Source organism: Jatropha curcas, chromosome 10, assembly GCF_041381405.1.
Source record: "Jatropha curcas cultivar XTBG-Jc1 chromosome 10, XTBG_Jcur_1.0, whole genome shotgun sequence".
Taxonomy (NCBI): Eukaryota; Viridiplantae; Streptophyta; class Magnoliopsida; order Malpighiales; family Euphorbiaceae; genus Jatropha; species Jatropha curcas.
Window position 1 is genome coordinate 18,334,462 of NC_143160.1, and position 16,861 is coordinate 18,351,322.

At 29.8% G+C, this 16,861-nt stretch overlaps 1 protein-coding gene across 1 annotated transcript; it reads left to right on the forward strand.

Moving 5' to 3' along the window:
* The first annotated feature begins 13,957 nt into the window (after positions 1-13,957).
* On the forward strand, positions 13,958-14,542 carry LOC149493212 (secreted RxLR effector protein 161-like). The gene is made up of 2 exons (XM_089715440.1): positions 13,958-14,088; positions 14,200-14,542. Exons 1-2 carry the CDS (start codon positions 13,958-13,960, stop codon positions 14,540-14,542), a joined length of 474 nt encoding a protein of 157 aa, XP_089571566.1.
* Positions 14,543-16,861: the final 2,319 nt, after the last annotated feature.

The following is a 16,861-nucleotide window of genomic DNA, read 5'->3' on the forward strand; positions in this document are numbered from 1 at the left end:
AAAGAAGTGATAATGAGAGTCAAAACCAAATGTAAAATTAAATGATTGATGTGCCCTTTTGTGAAAACAAGCATGTGAAAACTTTCATCATTTTCTCCTTTTTGAACTACAACTCTTCTTTTTCAATCTTTGACTCTCTGTGTGCGTCTTTTTATCAAAAAAAAAAAAATTCAACTAGATAGAAAATTTCCAGGAAAATATGTTATGTGGAAATATACGAAAGAAAAAAATATGTAAGAAAACGATAAATTGATACTAACATCTTAGAATAATAAGATATTATCTATTTTGGACTTAGCTGGCTCGGTTTTATTTTTAAGAGTGACAATTCATTACTTTCAAAATGTCTCTTAATAGTATAAGACTTATTATTCTTATATACATCATTTTCATTTTGTGCTCATGAGCAGCTATAGAATTGGCATAAAATAAGGTAACATCTTTCATCTGATAGGATGGATGTTACATCATAAAATCAAGAGCAAAACTTCATTCTTCTGAGCCACTGCCCGACACAGCTTAAAAAAAAATCCTTAATAAAAAAATATTATTGAAATTTAAAAATTTATTTATCTTACCCTCTTCCCAAAATTTTAAAAATTAAATTTTACTTCTTCAAAGTCTAATTTCTAGTTTTAACATGTGACCAAATTATCCATTAGTTTATGACATTATAAATTCAAACTTAAAAAAAATGCAATTATAAAATAAAAATCAATTTATAATGATGAAAAGGTAGGAGGGATGCATGTGATGATTAAAGCATCTTCAACTAATTGCTACTTAATAGAAGGAATTTATATGCCTAATCACCAAGGTAAATATATATATATCACTTAAAAGTAGAAAGGGGAAGTAAAAACCATTTTCTCTTTATGGCCATAATTTGTGGTGAAAGTCATATTCTCTTTACTGAGCAATTGCTTCTTTATTGAGCTTGCTTTTACTTGGACTTTGCATCCTATAATTGTGCCCGCAATTTGGGGCACATATTTTGCTGATTGCTTCTTAAAATACCATTTTCTTTTTTTGAAGAATCTTCAACTACCATATTCTTTTTTTTTTTTTTTTTTTTTTTAAGAATCTTCAACTACCATATTCGATTGTTATTATGAGGAACCTGTTCTAGAGGAATTTATGCACTTACAAAAAAAAAAAAAAAAAAAAAAAATCTATTTATATATCTACATTATAGTGGAGTAAATTTAAGGATGGACAAAAATAAAAGACCTATGTACTGTTAAAATATTTAAATTAAGTTTCACAGTTATTAAATCCTACATTTAGTACTAAGTTTCACAGTTGCACAGTTATTTTTTTCACTTATCCACAATACCTTTGTATAATAATTCATCCAAATAATTAATATTAATTGAATTTACTAGATAATGAAAAGAAAGTCTTAAAATAATTAATTTTGAAATCTTGATATACTAACTTTTATTCTATTTTGAAAGTTCTAAGGAATATTTTTCAAATCTACAAGAGTACATATGGAAAAAAAAAAAAAAAAAAAAAAAAAATATATATATATATATATAGTTAAACTGATTCAACTAACTATTCTTAAACGGTGTAAAAAACATTTATATGTATTAATATTCCTATGTACCATTTTTGTCATGTTCCTTAACTATGTTCCTTAACATTTATAGATTTAATTATTAGTATCAAAATATAAAAAGCATCCATTAAAGAAAAGAAAAAAAAGAATTGATTCATGCCAAGGACAATGGACCAACTATGAAACTAACAAAATAATAAAAAAAAAAAAAAACACGTATTGATGAAGCATAATACTTTTTTGAAATCTACTTTGCATGTGCAAATTAGTCAAGCCATTTTTTTTTTCTTCTATCATTTATTTATTTATTTTTAAATTAAAAGAAAAATATTTATAGGCCGTTAAACAACACAGTTTTGTACAAAAGCTTGTCAACTATTATTATGTATTATGTATTAAAACTTTATATTATAACATACACACAAAATGAAATTTAAAATTTTATTACATGAATTGATTATATTAAATAATTAACCTTAATAATACAATTAAAAAATATATAGAGAATTATGTCATTATCCAATCACAATTTGTCATCTTCTGAATAAATAAAGGACCCATGTTAAGTATTATAAACAAAAGGGCATGAACGTTATCTATAAATGAATATGCCACTGAGATGGACAAATTTATCTATATTATACATATAACAACTATGTTATTTCCATAAACTAATTATATTTGATAATTAGTTGTAGCAATATAATTCTAAAAATTGTGAAGGATCACCTTTCGCAAGGTGAACAAACGCAGATGAAATTCTTAACTTTGATTGTCGCAAACTATAAATTACTCTCTTTTTAAACATTTTTATCAACAAAGTGGTAGAACGAATTCAAAGAAGTAGAACGAAATCGTACTAATAACGTATTATAAAAATAATATAAAAATAGAGAGAGAAGTAGAGAGAATAAAGAGTTATATATGCGCGTAATTTCTATTGATAAGAAACCACATATATATATATTAGGAAAGGTAGACTTCTCACTAATTAGTAATATAGACTTCTGGTCCACGTAGGATATCCACTAATTATTCATAACAGCAAGTAGTATCATATTATAGCATGAAATTCAAATATATAGTAAAAATTGTTAAATAGGAAAACGTTACTAAATTGTTAAATATTAATTTTATTTTTTCCCCCGAAAATGTGATTTGAGATACATATGGCAAGGATTATCAGATTCTATCATTACTTCCAAATATATACTAAATATTGTTAAATAGATAAACCTTACTAACCCTCTATTTATACACTCACATACTGGTTGATGCTATGTTCCAATTCCAAATAAAAAAAATAAAAGGCTAAAGACTTCATTAAAATGAGAGCCATAACTACTAGAAGCTTGTGGTTGCTAATGATGTTTCTTTTGGTGATTAGCAGGTGTGAAAGCTGGATGTTTCCTAAACCGCAGACAGTTAACATCACTAATGTTTTGAGTCCAGGGTTGGACCTAACGGTTCATTGCAAATCAAAGGATGATGATCTGGGCGTCAAAGTATTGCATTACAATGGCTACTTTACTTTTAGTTTCAAACCCAATTTTATAGACAGCACTCTATTTTATTGCTCGTTTGCCTGGAAAAACAACTTTCATTGGTTTGATATTTACATCGAAAAAAGGGATCGATACAAATGCGACAACAATTACTGTCCTTGGATTGTTAAACCTTTGGGCCCTTGTATGTGGAATAAGGACAAGAAGATTTTCAACGATTGTTTCCCTTGGAATAAGGCATGAATTTGCTTAAATCATGTTCTTTGCAAGAAATAATAAATAATATATTGCTTGCCCTTATTGGTTATAAAAGTTAGCAGAATGGAAGAATGTTGGTAGTAATTATGCAGTCTTGCCCTTATTGCATAAAATAATAAATTATTAATTACCTGACTCCCTGTTTAAATGTCTGTAGTCTTGTTTGTTAATAACAAGTTATGGCATCAAGTTTTTCTTCTCCTCCATATAGTAGCCTTATGTCTGGTTCAACTTTCTATCCGTGAACAGGAAGAGTTAGGTGGGATGGAGTTGTTTCGAATGAGAGTCAAGGTTCTGAACTAACTTTAGTCTTGAAAGTTTTTGTCTGACCGGAATATAAATTAATGCTATGAAGCAGACCATAGTGATTAGTGTTTCTATAAATCGAACTCCAAACCTCTTTAATATTGGAGTTGGCACTTGGAATCAGGATTTCCAACCAACTTCCAAGTTGTTAAACTCGAAGAAACATGTTAGTTCAGTGTCTAGACCGCTGCTTTAGACTGGAGAAACTCTTTGATCACTTCCAATTTTCTTTATTGATTGTCAAGTTGAGAATTTGATTGAAAGGGAATTAGTTAGCTTTATTTTCATTTCAAATTTTAGGCTCCAATGAATTTTTCTTTCCATGCTAGCCAAAGGTGTTATGTTCTGGAATTAGAATATCGTGGTTAAGTTGTAAACGACTTTCAATTGGTTTGTAAAGTCAAGTCCTAACTAAAATACAAGTCTAAAACAAGCTTAATTTACAAGAAAATAGTTTAAAATATCTACATTTTTTTTGGACCCGTTAATAATGCTCCACTATATATTATTAGAGTCATCTAGACTAAATATGTTGAACTAGGCGAGTTTATTTTATCGGTGGACTTAAGGGTCATTTGTTTGGATTGAATTCTGAATGCTAAATTTGAATCAATAGCTTACTGAGTTGAATGATTAAGAAATGATATTACCAATTTATTATTGAATGATTAATATTGTTTGGTAAATGAGATATATTAATCATTTGAGTTAATGCACTTTTACTTATTTGACCATCTAAATACATAGTACCGATAAAAGTGATTCATTATAAAAAAAATAATTTAGAAATAAAAATTAATTAATTCATACTTTAAAACGAAGACTGTCAATAGATTATCAAATACAAGCGCCTCTAAATTTGTTTTTGGGGTTATGTTGTATGGTAATGGACAAATCTTATCACCTGACGGCACCTTGGATAAAGAATATGAAAACTTAATCTCCCCTCTTATTTTGAATCTTGATCATTGGATGGTGGCTGTCATGTCACAATAAGTCACAGCACCATCTTTAAATTGATCACCCAACCTTCCCCATCTTTTTCTTTTTATAAAATAAATCATCCTTTCCAAGTATATGGATTTTTTTTGTTGGTTTACTTTATTTGCAAGTCATTTGTATGGTAATTGGTTGTATTCTCTCTCATGATTTTATTAGAAGAAGGAGAGTAATACACTCGAAAGGTGCCCAAATTGGCATAACAACTAAGGTTGCCACATCGTTAGAGAAGTTAATCTGCTAGTTTGTTGGCTGCAGTTTTACTTAGTATGATTTTTTACCAATAGTCTTATGAAAATACCTTTTTACCAAAAAAAAAAAAGTTAAATTATATTAGTTGTCAGTTACGATCAAATAAAATTCATTAATAGAAATTTCAGTAAAGAAAAAAGAATGACCCAAATAATTCAATTATTGATGGAGTGCTAAAGTTATAATAAAAGATTTGTTAGTTACTATTCTTTAGTTAATAAGAGTATTAAGTATAATAAAATAAAGTAATTCATGTTATAAAATAATATAAAACTAGAGAGAAGAAAGAGAAGGAATAGAGAGCAAAATATGAGAGAAATATGAGAGTGTCTACTTTATTATTATGAGAAACCGTATATATATAGGTACATAAGTGGAACCCTAATAGAGTCCTATACAAATTAGGAAGATAGAGTTCATAATAATTAAGAATATAGACTTTTACCCATATAGACATCTATTAATTTCATAACACTCCCCCTTAGATATTCATTCTTCAAGGAATATGTCTTATTAAAAAGAGAAAACCCTGTGTGAAAAAAATCTTAGTGAAGGAAAAAAAGTACATTATTTCTTTTTTTAATACGTGTTGAAATACTGCCTCATTAAAAACCTTTACCATGAAAACCCTATGGGAAAAAACCTTGGTTAAAGGGAAAATGAGTATAGTGTGTATTTACTCCTTCTCATGAAGATAAATCTTGAGATATTTGAGTTTATGCAGTCCAATTTTGTGTATCAACCCTTCAAAACTTGTAGTAGAAAGTTATAGTAGAAAACTTGTAGTAAAAAATGCTAACAAATCAACAATATTGTCGCTTGCGTGGTTGAACTTCAATGTCACCATTCTTTTATATATCATGAGCAAAAGAAGAATTTTTGTAATATATCATCTTCTTGTTTTATTTAATATATCATTTCTTCAAGGGAGATGAGAGTACGAAATATTATAGAAATTTCTCTCTGGATAAGTAGACTGCAAGTACTTCAAACAGACACACTTCTGTCTTTCTTCATGAATTGGTAAAATTTCTACATGGCTAAAAGAAGTAGTAGTAATACTTCATTTCTTGAATGCCATGAAATAATTGTACCTCCACATACGAATGAATGGCTTGTTTATGATCTAACATAATGTGGATTAGACAAGTAACCTACATTTTTATACCCAATCAAAACTGATTCTGACATGTTAGTTATAATATAACTCATATATATCGTGTCATGGAGATGTCAAAATATATGTTTAATTCCATTTAATTTCTTCATATCCAGGAAGAACTTTATCTTGCTAATAAAATTTCAAAAAATCAAGTCAAGTATGAGTAGCAAGATATATTAACGCCTTTATTACCCTAAGATACGGTACTTCAAGGCTAAGAGTTCTTCATAATTTTCTCAAAGTGAAAAATTGTCATCTTCTCAGCAAGTGATCTCACTATTATCTACATAAAATCATTTGAATAACTTAGTCATATATGTGGATTCATAGGCAAAATTTCATTTGTGAAATGCTCTATCTTCAGAACGAGACAAAACTTTATATTTCCAATGGCTTTCAACTCAAACTCTTCCCTTAAGGAATTTATAATCTTTGGAAGCTCTTTAGGAGTTCCAATAATGTTCATAAACCGAATAATGACAAATTTATATTCAAATATCTCTATAAAAATTCATGAACATATAACAATATTATTAAAATATCCTTTCAATAGATTCACTAATCAAGAGATTACCTTACTCATGATAGTATACAAAGTAAATATCAAAAGTATGCTTTCAATAATAAAATGTTTTAAAAATAATATAATCATAAAATAATATAATATTTTCTTAGCCATAAACATCATTAACGCTATTATACCATATGTATTGATATTTCTTGAATCCACATAGAAATCTTGAATATATTTTTTGGGGTCTCGATTTGCTTACTTCAAGCATTTATTTAGTATTTCATGGATATCATTATCCAATAATCTATATAGTGCGCTATATAATTTGATTGAATAAACTTCTCGAGAATTTAACGTTATGCTTCAAGCAATTAAAATTCTTCAGAGATTTTCATTTAGATACTTACATCAAGTTAGCATATAAATATGCATCCATTTAATTCATTAGACGCATTTAGAAGTTTTATAAATTGCCAAGCTAATTAAATATCAAATTATAATTGTATTCACCACATGAGAGTATTTATCCTTATAATCAATGCCAATTCTTTGCAAAAAAACATGTGCAACAAGTTTGTTTTATATCTCATGACCCCATTTCATATGTATTCTACTTGCTTGACATCTTTGATACCTATATTAAAATTTCAAAATTTACTTTTTAAGTAAATCTAAATGTCACATGTGTTATTCTATTTTGGCCAATCAATTTTATGTCTATATTCTCAATAAACTAAACTCAAAATCCTCATCATTTTTCATAATTTCAAGTACTATATATATTTACCGTCGACGTTTATTTCATATCAGTTCTAGACTTGTCCTGACATGACATAATTTATAGAGATCTTATCATTTTCAATGATTTCAAGTACTTGAGTTTCTTCTGGAAACTTATTAGTCATGTCTAGGAACTTCTTCCACAATTTGCTCTTCTAGAGATTGACAATTTTGAATATTTGCTCATTTCTTTTTCTAGGATTTTATCCTTGGAACCAATTAGTCTACCACACTTCAGGCGTGCCTTAGACTCATTAGCATAGATAATTTGTCCTTCTGAGACTTTAATTCTAATAGGAGCATTTGTAGCTAGTATGTGAGATTTAGTTATCTCCTTTTGGATCAGTAAATATATCTGACAACTAATTTGTAATATTTTGCAAATGAATTATCTTTTAAATTTAAAACTGCATTTTATGAGGATCAAGATATAATTACGATAATTCCTTTCTAATCAATTATTCTTCTAACTGCTTATTTTCTCCCCCTAATGTCGGGATCCATAACAATTAAATATTTAATCATAGATCATACTCGACATATATTTTCGACTTCCTTTCGAGGACCCATCTTAGTGCGTTGTGGTCGAGCAATGAGAACATATACGACACATTTAAAAATTCCTCAATAGGTATTTTTAATCCAAAAACCAATTATAAAGGGGAGAACTTATAATAACTTATTAGCTTGATGCGAGTAAGTGCTATTAAATTTAATAGCATGTCCTTCTAAAAAATATGGAGCTTTGTTCTCATAATGATCCTTGCAATTTAATTGCAATTATTTAACAAATGATTATATTAAATCATTTTGAGTATAAATAGAAACAACAATGGGTTGTCCTATAATTATTTAAATTAACACATACCATAATCATTAAAGGTCGATGTGTAAATTCACTATTATTCTCAAAATAATTTGTTTTAATGGCATAATCTAGAAATTATATTCTTCATTAAATTATTTGTGCAAATAATCATGCAAACTTCTAGTTGCATGTTGATAATAATCTTTGTAAATTTCAGGTTGCAAGTTAATAATAATCATGTAACTATCTTTTGGATGCATCCATACAATATCCAAATAATCCACATTATGGATGAATTGATCAATAATTTCACTTTATATAATCTAAAAAATGCACGTAGTTTAATTTAAATTCTTGGTGATTGCTCAATAATTAATTTGTTTTGAGAACAAATTAAATATGAAAAATTCATTACAGTTGAAGAACCTTCTGGTTCTGTAGTAAATATTCATACGAGGATCAAATTTTTCTTTTCGCATAATTATTGATAGGGATGGTCTAACCGATTATTCCAAACAGTAAAGTACTTGGATTTGTAAACTTCTGGTTTACAACCATATTTATTTAAATCATTATCTATATAGATTTTAATGAATATGTTTGAAATAATACATTATGCATGAAATTCATTCCTTTAGGTAGTTATAATTGCTTTTTCTGGAGCCTTTAAATATTCTTTTACTACCAAAGTCAAATTTGTTTTTCAATATTTTGGTGTACAAATATATAACCAATATCCATTTATGTCACATTTATTTGTACCACTTTCGATGGTAAGATTTATTCTTAATAACTCATGAAGCTACCATAATTGCTAAAATTATTATTTCAACTATGATCTCATTAATATTTTCTATGACAAATGTATCTTTATTATTTATATATTTATAACATAACAACATAACACACAAAAATTGTATCATTATTATATATTATAAATATATTAGTATTTAATAGTAACATATACTTAATGTTATAGAATAGAAAAGCTTTTGAATAACAACAGAGCCCGTTATGAGCAGTAATAAGTGTAGAGGAAAACAAAAAAAAAAAAAAAAAAAAAAAAAAAAAAACAACAGTTTACTTTACTGATTGATACGAAAACAAAAAACAAAGAAAAAGGAGAACCATGCATTCGATGATGAGACCAAATCAACCTTTGACAAATCAGATTACATACTAAAGTCAACTTTTTTTTTTTTTTATATTTTTTATTTCAAATAACCAATTCGTGAAAGTCTAAAATAGAAGTGGTGACATTCTTTATTCAAACTATTCCAAACGAAACTTATTAGTAATTAATTAACATCATATCATAATTAAATATTTATCGATAATTATTAATAATAAAATTTAGATCTCGAGGGTTACCTTCTTAATGATAAACAAATTTGAATACTCAAACTTTTACTTTGATTGTCGTAAATTATAAGCTATCATTAGCAATTTAATCAAGAAAAGCACGAGAACAAATCTAAAGCGTTAGAATGAAATCGTAGTAGTAGAACGAATTGTGCTGATAACGTGTTATAAAATAATATAAAACTAAAAAGAAGAAAGAAAAAGAATAGAGAGCAAAATATGAGAGAAATACAAGTGTCTACTTTATTATTATGAGAAGCTGTGTATATATATATGTGTGTGTGTGTGTGTGTGTGGAACCCTAATAGAGTCTTACACAAATTAAAAAGTTAGAGTTCACAATAATTAAGAATACAGACTTCTAGTCCATATAGACATTCACTAATTTCATAACAATTCAGAGTTTCAATATAATTTAGTTTATATGTCTTATTAACTTCATTGTTTTTGTTTTTTTCCTATTATCTTTAAGCATCTTTAAGCAATTCAAATTTTGATACTCATTTGATATACTCCTAATGTCGTCATCTTAAAAATAAAAAGATAAATATAGCATTAAGTATAATCAGTAATTAGATTACAGTTAATATTTTCTTTTTGTACATATTAGTCTCTCTATTTTTCTAAGCAGCAAGAGATTGCTAGGTTTAATAGAGGTTTTAATTCTTCTGATTTAGTTAATAATAACAAATATAATCGGGTTTAATCAGATTACTATCGCTGCTATGTCACCTTCTTTAGCTTTAGGTACTTTCGACAATACCCCTTGTCACATTCAACCAGAACAAATGGAACATAACATTTGATTCAAAATTGATTTAGTGGAGCCTTTAGTTCCTAATTTAGTTCCTGGATTTATGTTATTGTTAGTAGTGGCAAATAAAAGATTATCTGCTGTAGATTGGTTGCAGATACTGTAGATTAGTTGCAGATTTTTAGGCTATTTATTTTCTGTTCAGTTGTTATGTAATGCCTATAAAAGGCTCTGTTTTCTTCTTCATTTAATATGAAAATATACACAGCTTCACTTTCTCTTCTGTCTTTTTGGTTTCTTTATTATCTTAATTAACCAACATATTTTGGTATCAGAGCCATTATTTGTGCAGGTAGAGGAGAGAATAAAAAAGTAAGTGGGGGAAAGAAGAGTGGTTCACGCAAACCTTTCAAATGGCAGTAAATGGCACTGCTACTTCAACCCAACCTTTAATTCTTTTCTTTAAGGGTGAGAGTTACGAATTTTGGGCCATAAAAATGCGAACTATGTTTATTTCGCAAGAATTGTGGGAGCTAGTTGAGAATGGGTATAAATACCCAGATGATGAGCAAAAGCTTAGAGAAAACAAAAAGAATGATGCAAAGGCTCTGTTCTTCCTTCAACAAGCTGTATCGGATGAGATTTTCTCTCATATTTCAGTAGCAGCCACCTCTAAGGAAGCATGGCAGATTTTGAAAAAAGAATTTCAAAGCTGCTCAAAGGTAATCACTATAAAACTTCAATCTCTTCGTAGAACATTTGAAACACTTCAAATGAGTGATTTTGAATTTGTTCAAGCATATTTATTAAGGGCTTCTAAAATTATCTCTCAAATGACAGCATATGGTGAAAAAATTACTGATGAGACTGTGGTTTTAAAATTATTGAGAAGTCTAACTCTTAAATTTGATCATGTGGCTGCTGCAATAGAGGAGTCGAAAGATTTATCTGCTTATTCTTTTGATGATTTAATGGGTTCTTTGCAAGCTCATGAAGGCAGGATAAATAAATCATCAACAAGAATTAAAGAAAAAGCTTTTCAAGTGAAAGGAGAGTCCTCTCATAGTAAATCAGATGACAAATTTTCAAATAGAGGCAATTTTCATGGTGGTTATTGTGGTCGAGGTCGCGGTGGCAACGGTGGAAGAGGACGTTCTGGAGAACAACGACAATACAAAAATAATTTAATCAAATGTTATTATTGCAATAAAGTTGGCCACAAAGAAGCTGATTGTTGGACCAAGCAAAGGAATGAAGGAAAGCAAAAAAATGAAGAAAAGCATGCCAATGTTGCTGAAGAACAAGAGAGTATGCTTTTTCATGGCTCATTCTTTTGATAAAAATGCTAATAATGTTGTTTGGTTCTTGGACAGTGGGTGTTCTAATCATATGTCAGGAACAAAGCAATTATTTAAAGACTTTGATGAGAAAGAAAAAACAACAGTCTGGCTAGGTGATGATAAAGTGATTCAAGTGGAAGGGAAAGGTACAATTGCCATCAATACTCGCCACGGTAATACTAAACTTTTAAATGATGTGCAATTTGCTCCTAGCTTGGCTTATAATTTGTTAAGTATTAGGCAATTGATGACTAGTGGGTCTAGAATTTTGTTTGATGATAACTCATGTTGTATTGAAGATAAGATAACTAGTCATACCATTGTTAATGTTCCAATGACTCAAAACAAAATGTTTCCACTAGATGCTTCCATGGAAAACACTGCTCTTGCTGTTAGTAAAATTGGTGAATCTAATTTGTGGCATTTTCGTTATGGGCATTTACATGAAAGAGGGTTGAAGTTTTTGAGTCAGCAAAACATGGTTAATGGGTTACCCAAGATTGAATTTGTTGAGTTTTGTGAAGGATGCGTTTTGGGTAAACAAAGTAAGAAATCATTTCCCATAGGAAAATCATGGAGGGCTGATAGATGTCTTGAATTGATACTTGCAGATTTGTGTGGATCCATGCAAACTGAATCATTTGGTGGTAATCGATATTTTTTATTGCTGATTGATGACTATAGTCATATGAATTAGGTTTATTTCTTGAAGTGTAAATCTGAAGCTCTTGTTACATTCAATAAATTTAAGAGCTCGGTAAAAAATTAGCTGGACAACCGTATCACATGTCTCTGGACGGACAGAGGTGGTGAATTTAATTCTATTGAATTTAATGTTTTTTTTTTAAGAATGTGGCATTCACAGTGAGCTCACTGCACCATACACACCGGAGCAGAATGGTATTGTTAAGAAAAAGAATCGGACTGTTGTGGAGATGGCCAGAAGCTTACTCAAAGCCAAGGGTATTTCGAATTCTTTTTGGGCTGAAGTCGTTGCAACCGCGGTGTATCTTTTGAATATTTCTCCAACAAGGGCTGTCATGAATAAAACACTGTATGAAGCTTGGAGAGGCAGAAAACCACGTGTAAGTCACTTAAAAATTTTTGGTTGTCTAGCTTATGCTTTAATTAATTCTCAATCTTGCCACAAACTTGATGAAAAGTCTGAAAAATGCTTTTTTGTTGGTTATTATTCTCAATCTAAGGCATATAGGCTATATAATCCTTTAAGTGGCAAAATTATTTTTAGCAGAAATGTGGTTTTTAATGAAGATGCACAATGGGATTGGAGAAATGCTAAGAATTTGGGCCAAGCTCTAGTTTTAGAGAATGATGTCGCTGATTTTTCACCATCAAATGATGTTGCCAATTTTTTATCATCAAATTCAGCAAGTAGCAACTCATCAAGTCTAAACAACTCAAATTCTTCCAGTCCAATCAGCTCAAGCTCTTCCTCATCGATTGAAACTCCTCCAAGGAAGACCCGATCTTTGAGAGAAATATATGAAACTTGTTTTTTTGCTTTGAATGTTTCAGATCCAATATTCTATGAGGAGGTCGCAATAATGGAAGAATGGAAAAATGCTATGAATGAAGAGATAGCTTCAATTTAGGAAAATCAGACCCGGGAATTGGTGAAATTGCCTAAAGGGAAGAATTCTATTGGGCTCAAATGGGTTTTTATATCCAAGTACCATGCTGATGGGAGTGTGCAAAAGCATAAAGCACGGCTTGTAGCAAAGGGGTATGCCCAACAACGAAGCATCGACTTCGAGGAAACATTCTCACCAGTTGCTCGCTTTGAAATTGTAAGATTATTACTTGCTTTAGCTACTCAATTATCTCTTCCTGTTTTTCAATTTGATGTGAAGTCTGCATTTTGAACGGAGATTTAGAGGAAGAAGTTTATGTTTCTCAACCTGAAGGCTTTGTTGAAAATGGTCATGAGGATAAAGTTTTCAGATTGGGAAAAGCTCTCTATGAACTTAAGCAAGCAACGTGAGCCTGATACAGTAAAATTGACAGCTACTTTGTGAGAATGGTTTTGTTAGAAGTGAAAATGAGCCCACTTTATATTTGAAAAGAGAACTCAAAGCTGGATTTCTTATTGTTTGTGTTTACGTTGATGACATAATTTATTTTGGGTCCAATGAATGTCTTATTACTGATTTTAAATCTTCTATGATGAGAAAATTTGAGATGACAGATTTGGAATTATTGTAATATTTTCTTGGACTTGAGGTGAAATAATGTGCAGATGGAGTTTTTGTTGGACAATAAAAATATGCAAGTGATTGGCTAAAAAAATTTAGCATGGTGAATTACAATGTGGCTTCAACTCTGATGAATTTAAATGAAAACATTGCAAGCCGAAGATGGGACAGAGAAGGATGATGCAACTTATTTTCGGAGAATGATTGGTGGATTGAATTATTTGTCTCATACACGGCCTGACATCACATTTTCTATTAATGTCTTGTCCAGGTTTATACATAGTCCAACAAATCACCATCTTGGAGCTGCAAAAAGGGTCTAGCGATATGTTGATAGAACTGTTGAATTTCGAATCTGGTACACCACAATATCAAATTTCAGATTATTTGGCTATACTGATAGTGATTGGGCTGGTTGTTTGGATGATAGAAGAAGTACCTCAGGTTACAATTTTAGACTTGGTTCAGGTGTCATTTCATGGAGCTCAAAGAAGCAGGATACTATTGCTTTGTCGTCTTCAGAAGCAGAGTATATTGCTGCAACTTCTACAGCATGTCAAGCAGTGTGGCTTAGGCAAGTTTTGGTTGATTTGGGGCAAAAGCAAGTGGCAGCAACTAAAATCTATTGTGACAACAAAGGCACAATAGCAATGGCAAAGAATCCAGCTTTCCACACAGAACAAAGCACATTGAAACTCAGCACCATTTCATTCAAAGGTTGGTAGCAAATGGAGAAATAGAGTTGGAATTTTGTAGTACAAATGATCAAGTTGCAGACTTATTTACTAAATCTCTATCTCAGCTGAAACATTTTTATTTTGGACAGTAATTGGTCATCTGTGATTTTGAATCAAGAGGGCATGTTAAGATTTGATTTAGAATTAAGTTAGTGGAGCCTTTAGTTCCTGATTTAGTTCCTAGATTATGTTACTGTTAGTAGTGGCAAATAAAAGATTATCTGCTGCAAATTGGTTGCAGATACTGTAGATTAGTTGCAGATTTTTAGGCTATTAATTTTCTGTTCAGTTGTTATGTAATGCCTATAGAAGGCTCTGTTTTCTTCTTCATTTATATGAAAATATACAGAGCTCCACTTTCTCTTCTGTCTTTTTGGTTTCTTAGTTATCTTAATTAACCAACACATCACCATCTTCAAGCACAGTTTTTCCTGCAATCACAACAAGAAGAACAATAATCTCAATAAACCCAACAATTGCAGCAACAAACGTCTGCAAGTGATGAAGGAGGGAGTGTAATTCCATCTTGTTAACGTTTTTTTTTTCCTTTTTTTAAACAGAAACTCTTCTGAATGATTCAAGAAAATTTTCCATTCTAACAAGGTACGTATTTTTTTTCCATTATTTCATTTGTTTTTAATTTTCTTTGGCTTTGGTGGGTGCTCATGCATATGGAGGATCTCACAGAAAGAACTTTGCTTTTATGGATGCTTTCTGTGTTTAATCTTCTGTCTATAATATTCTATTTCATTCTTTCTAAGAGACAAAGGTATGTAGGTAGATGGGTTATATGAAAATTTAAGTTGTCCTAATTAAATTAATTACGAAATGTTTCAAGAAGGAGAATGTGTTTTGCTAATTGCATTTGCTATACATAAATGTTCTGTTGTTGGGAAAACACAAAACATATATTAAATTTGCACCCCTCTTCGTTGATCCACTCCCTGCAAACCCATCTCTACCTTACCTAATCAAACTCAACTTGTATGTCTTCTAAACAATGCCATTTTGCAATTCTTTTGAGCATTTACATATCAAACACTATGTACACAAGGACATAAAAAGAGATTCCAACTAAGCAAACAAACTTTCCTTTGACCAAAGACCAAAACCAAACATGAATATTACTAACAAAAAAAAAATACTATTACATACCTATATATCGAAACACAACTACTCTATCACTACTATTTAGAAATGCTTTTTGAAATCCTTATATTTTGATAACGTTAAACTAATAGGTCTTTTTGTTCAAAAATCCATTTTTTACCGTTAATGTCTATTGAAAAGTAAAAAATACCCTTATTTTCCTTTTAAAATTTCATCTTGCACCAGACCATTCAAATCTCTTTCTCCTTCATTGTTACCACTATTATTATAACCATTAATGTAGATTGGACACAAATCACTATTAGAGAAACACAAAATATTATAACCCATAAACTTTCTCAATTTGCATATCAAAACGTTATTAAATTGTTGCCTAGTATCCATAATTATCTCTCTCTATAAAACTGTTGGCTCAAAGGTCAATTTTTAATCTCGGATTTTGATGATTAATACAAAATGAATAAATTTAAAATTATGTTATTTGTGCTAATTTTATTTTTATGCAGAATTTCTTTGGAGAGAAAATCATACAAGGCAAATCCTACTTTGAGTGTGAAGAATTCGAAGACCTAGTAGCTAGGTATTTAGGAATACTTTGTAGGATAGAGAGAAATTTCATATATGAGCACAAAAATCCTTTTATCTCTCAAAAATATTTTTCGGAAAATTAGTTTTCTTCAAAATAATCTATTTTCGAAAATATTCCTTCAAATCGAAAAGATTTATTTTCCTAAAACTAAAGAAATTTCTTCTCTAATGTTTTTGGTAACAAAATCATTCACCTTTTCGGAAATATATTTTGCAAGATCTAGAGTATTTTAAAGTTATTCTCTTACCTTAAAAATGAAGGAAAATCTCTTTCGGTTTTGGTAAGTGCATCTTTCCGCAAATAATTTTTTCTCCAAAAATTAATGCTGTCGAAAAACTTTCCTAAAGGAAAGTGAAAATCTGATTTTATTCTCTTACCAAAAAGGATAAAATAATTTTTGGTAACAAAGATTTTCAGATCTTCTAAACAAGGAAAGAAGATATTCTGATCTCTTTCCAAAAAGCGACAGCTCCTTCGTTTTCTATATAAAGGAACGTTTACGCCTTAATCATTTGGTGAAGTAAAAGTTTTTGTTTTAAGAGCACTCTCTCATTGAACGAATCCTTTTCTCTCAAAACTTACTCTACCCCCATTTTCTTTTCATCTCT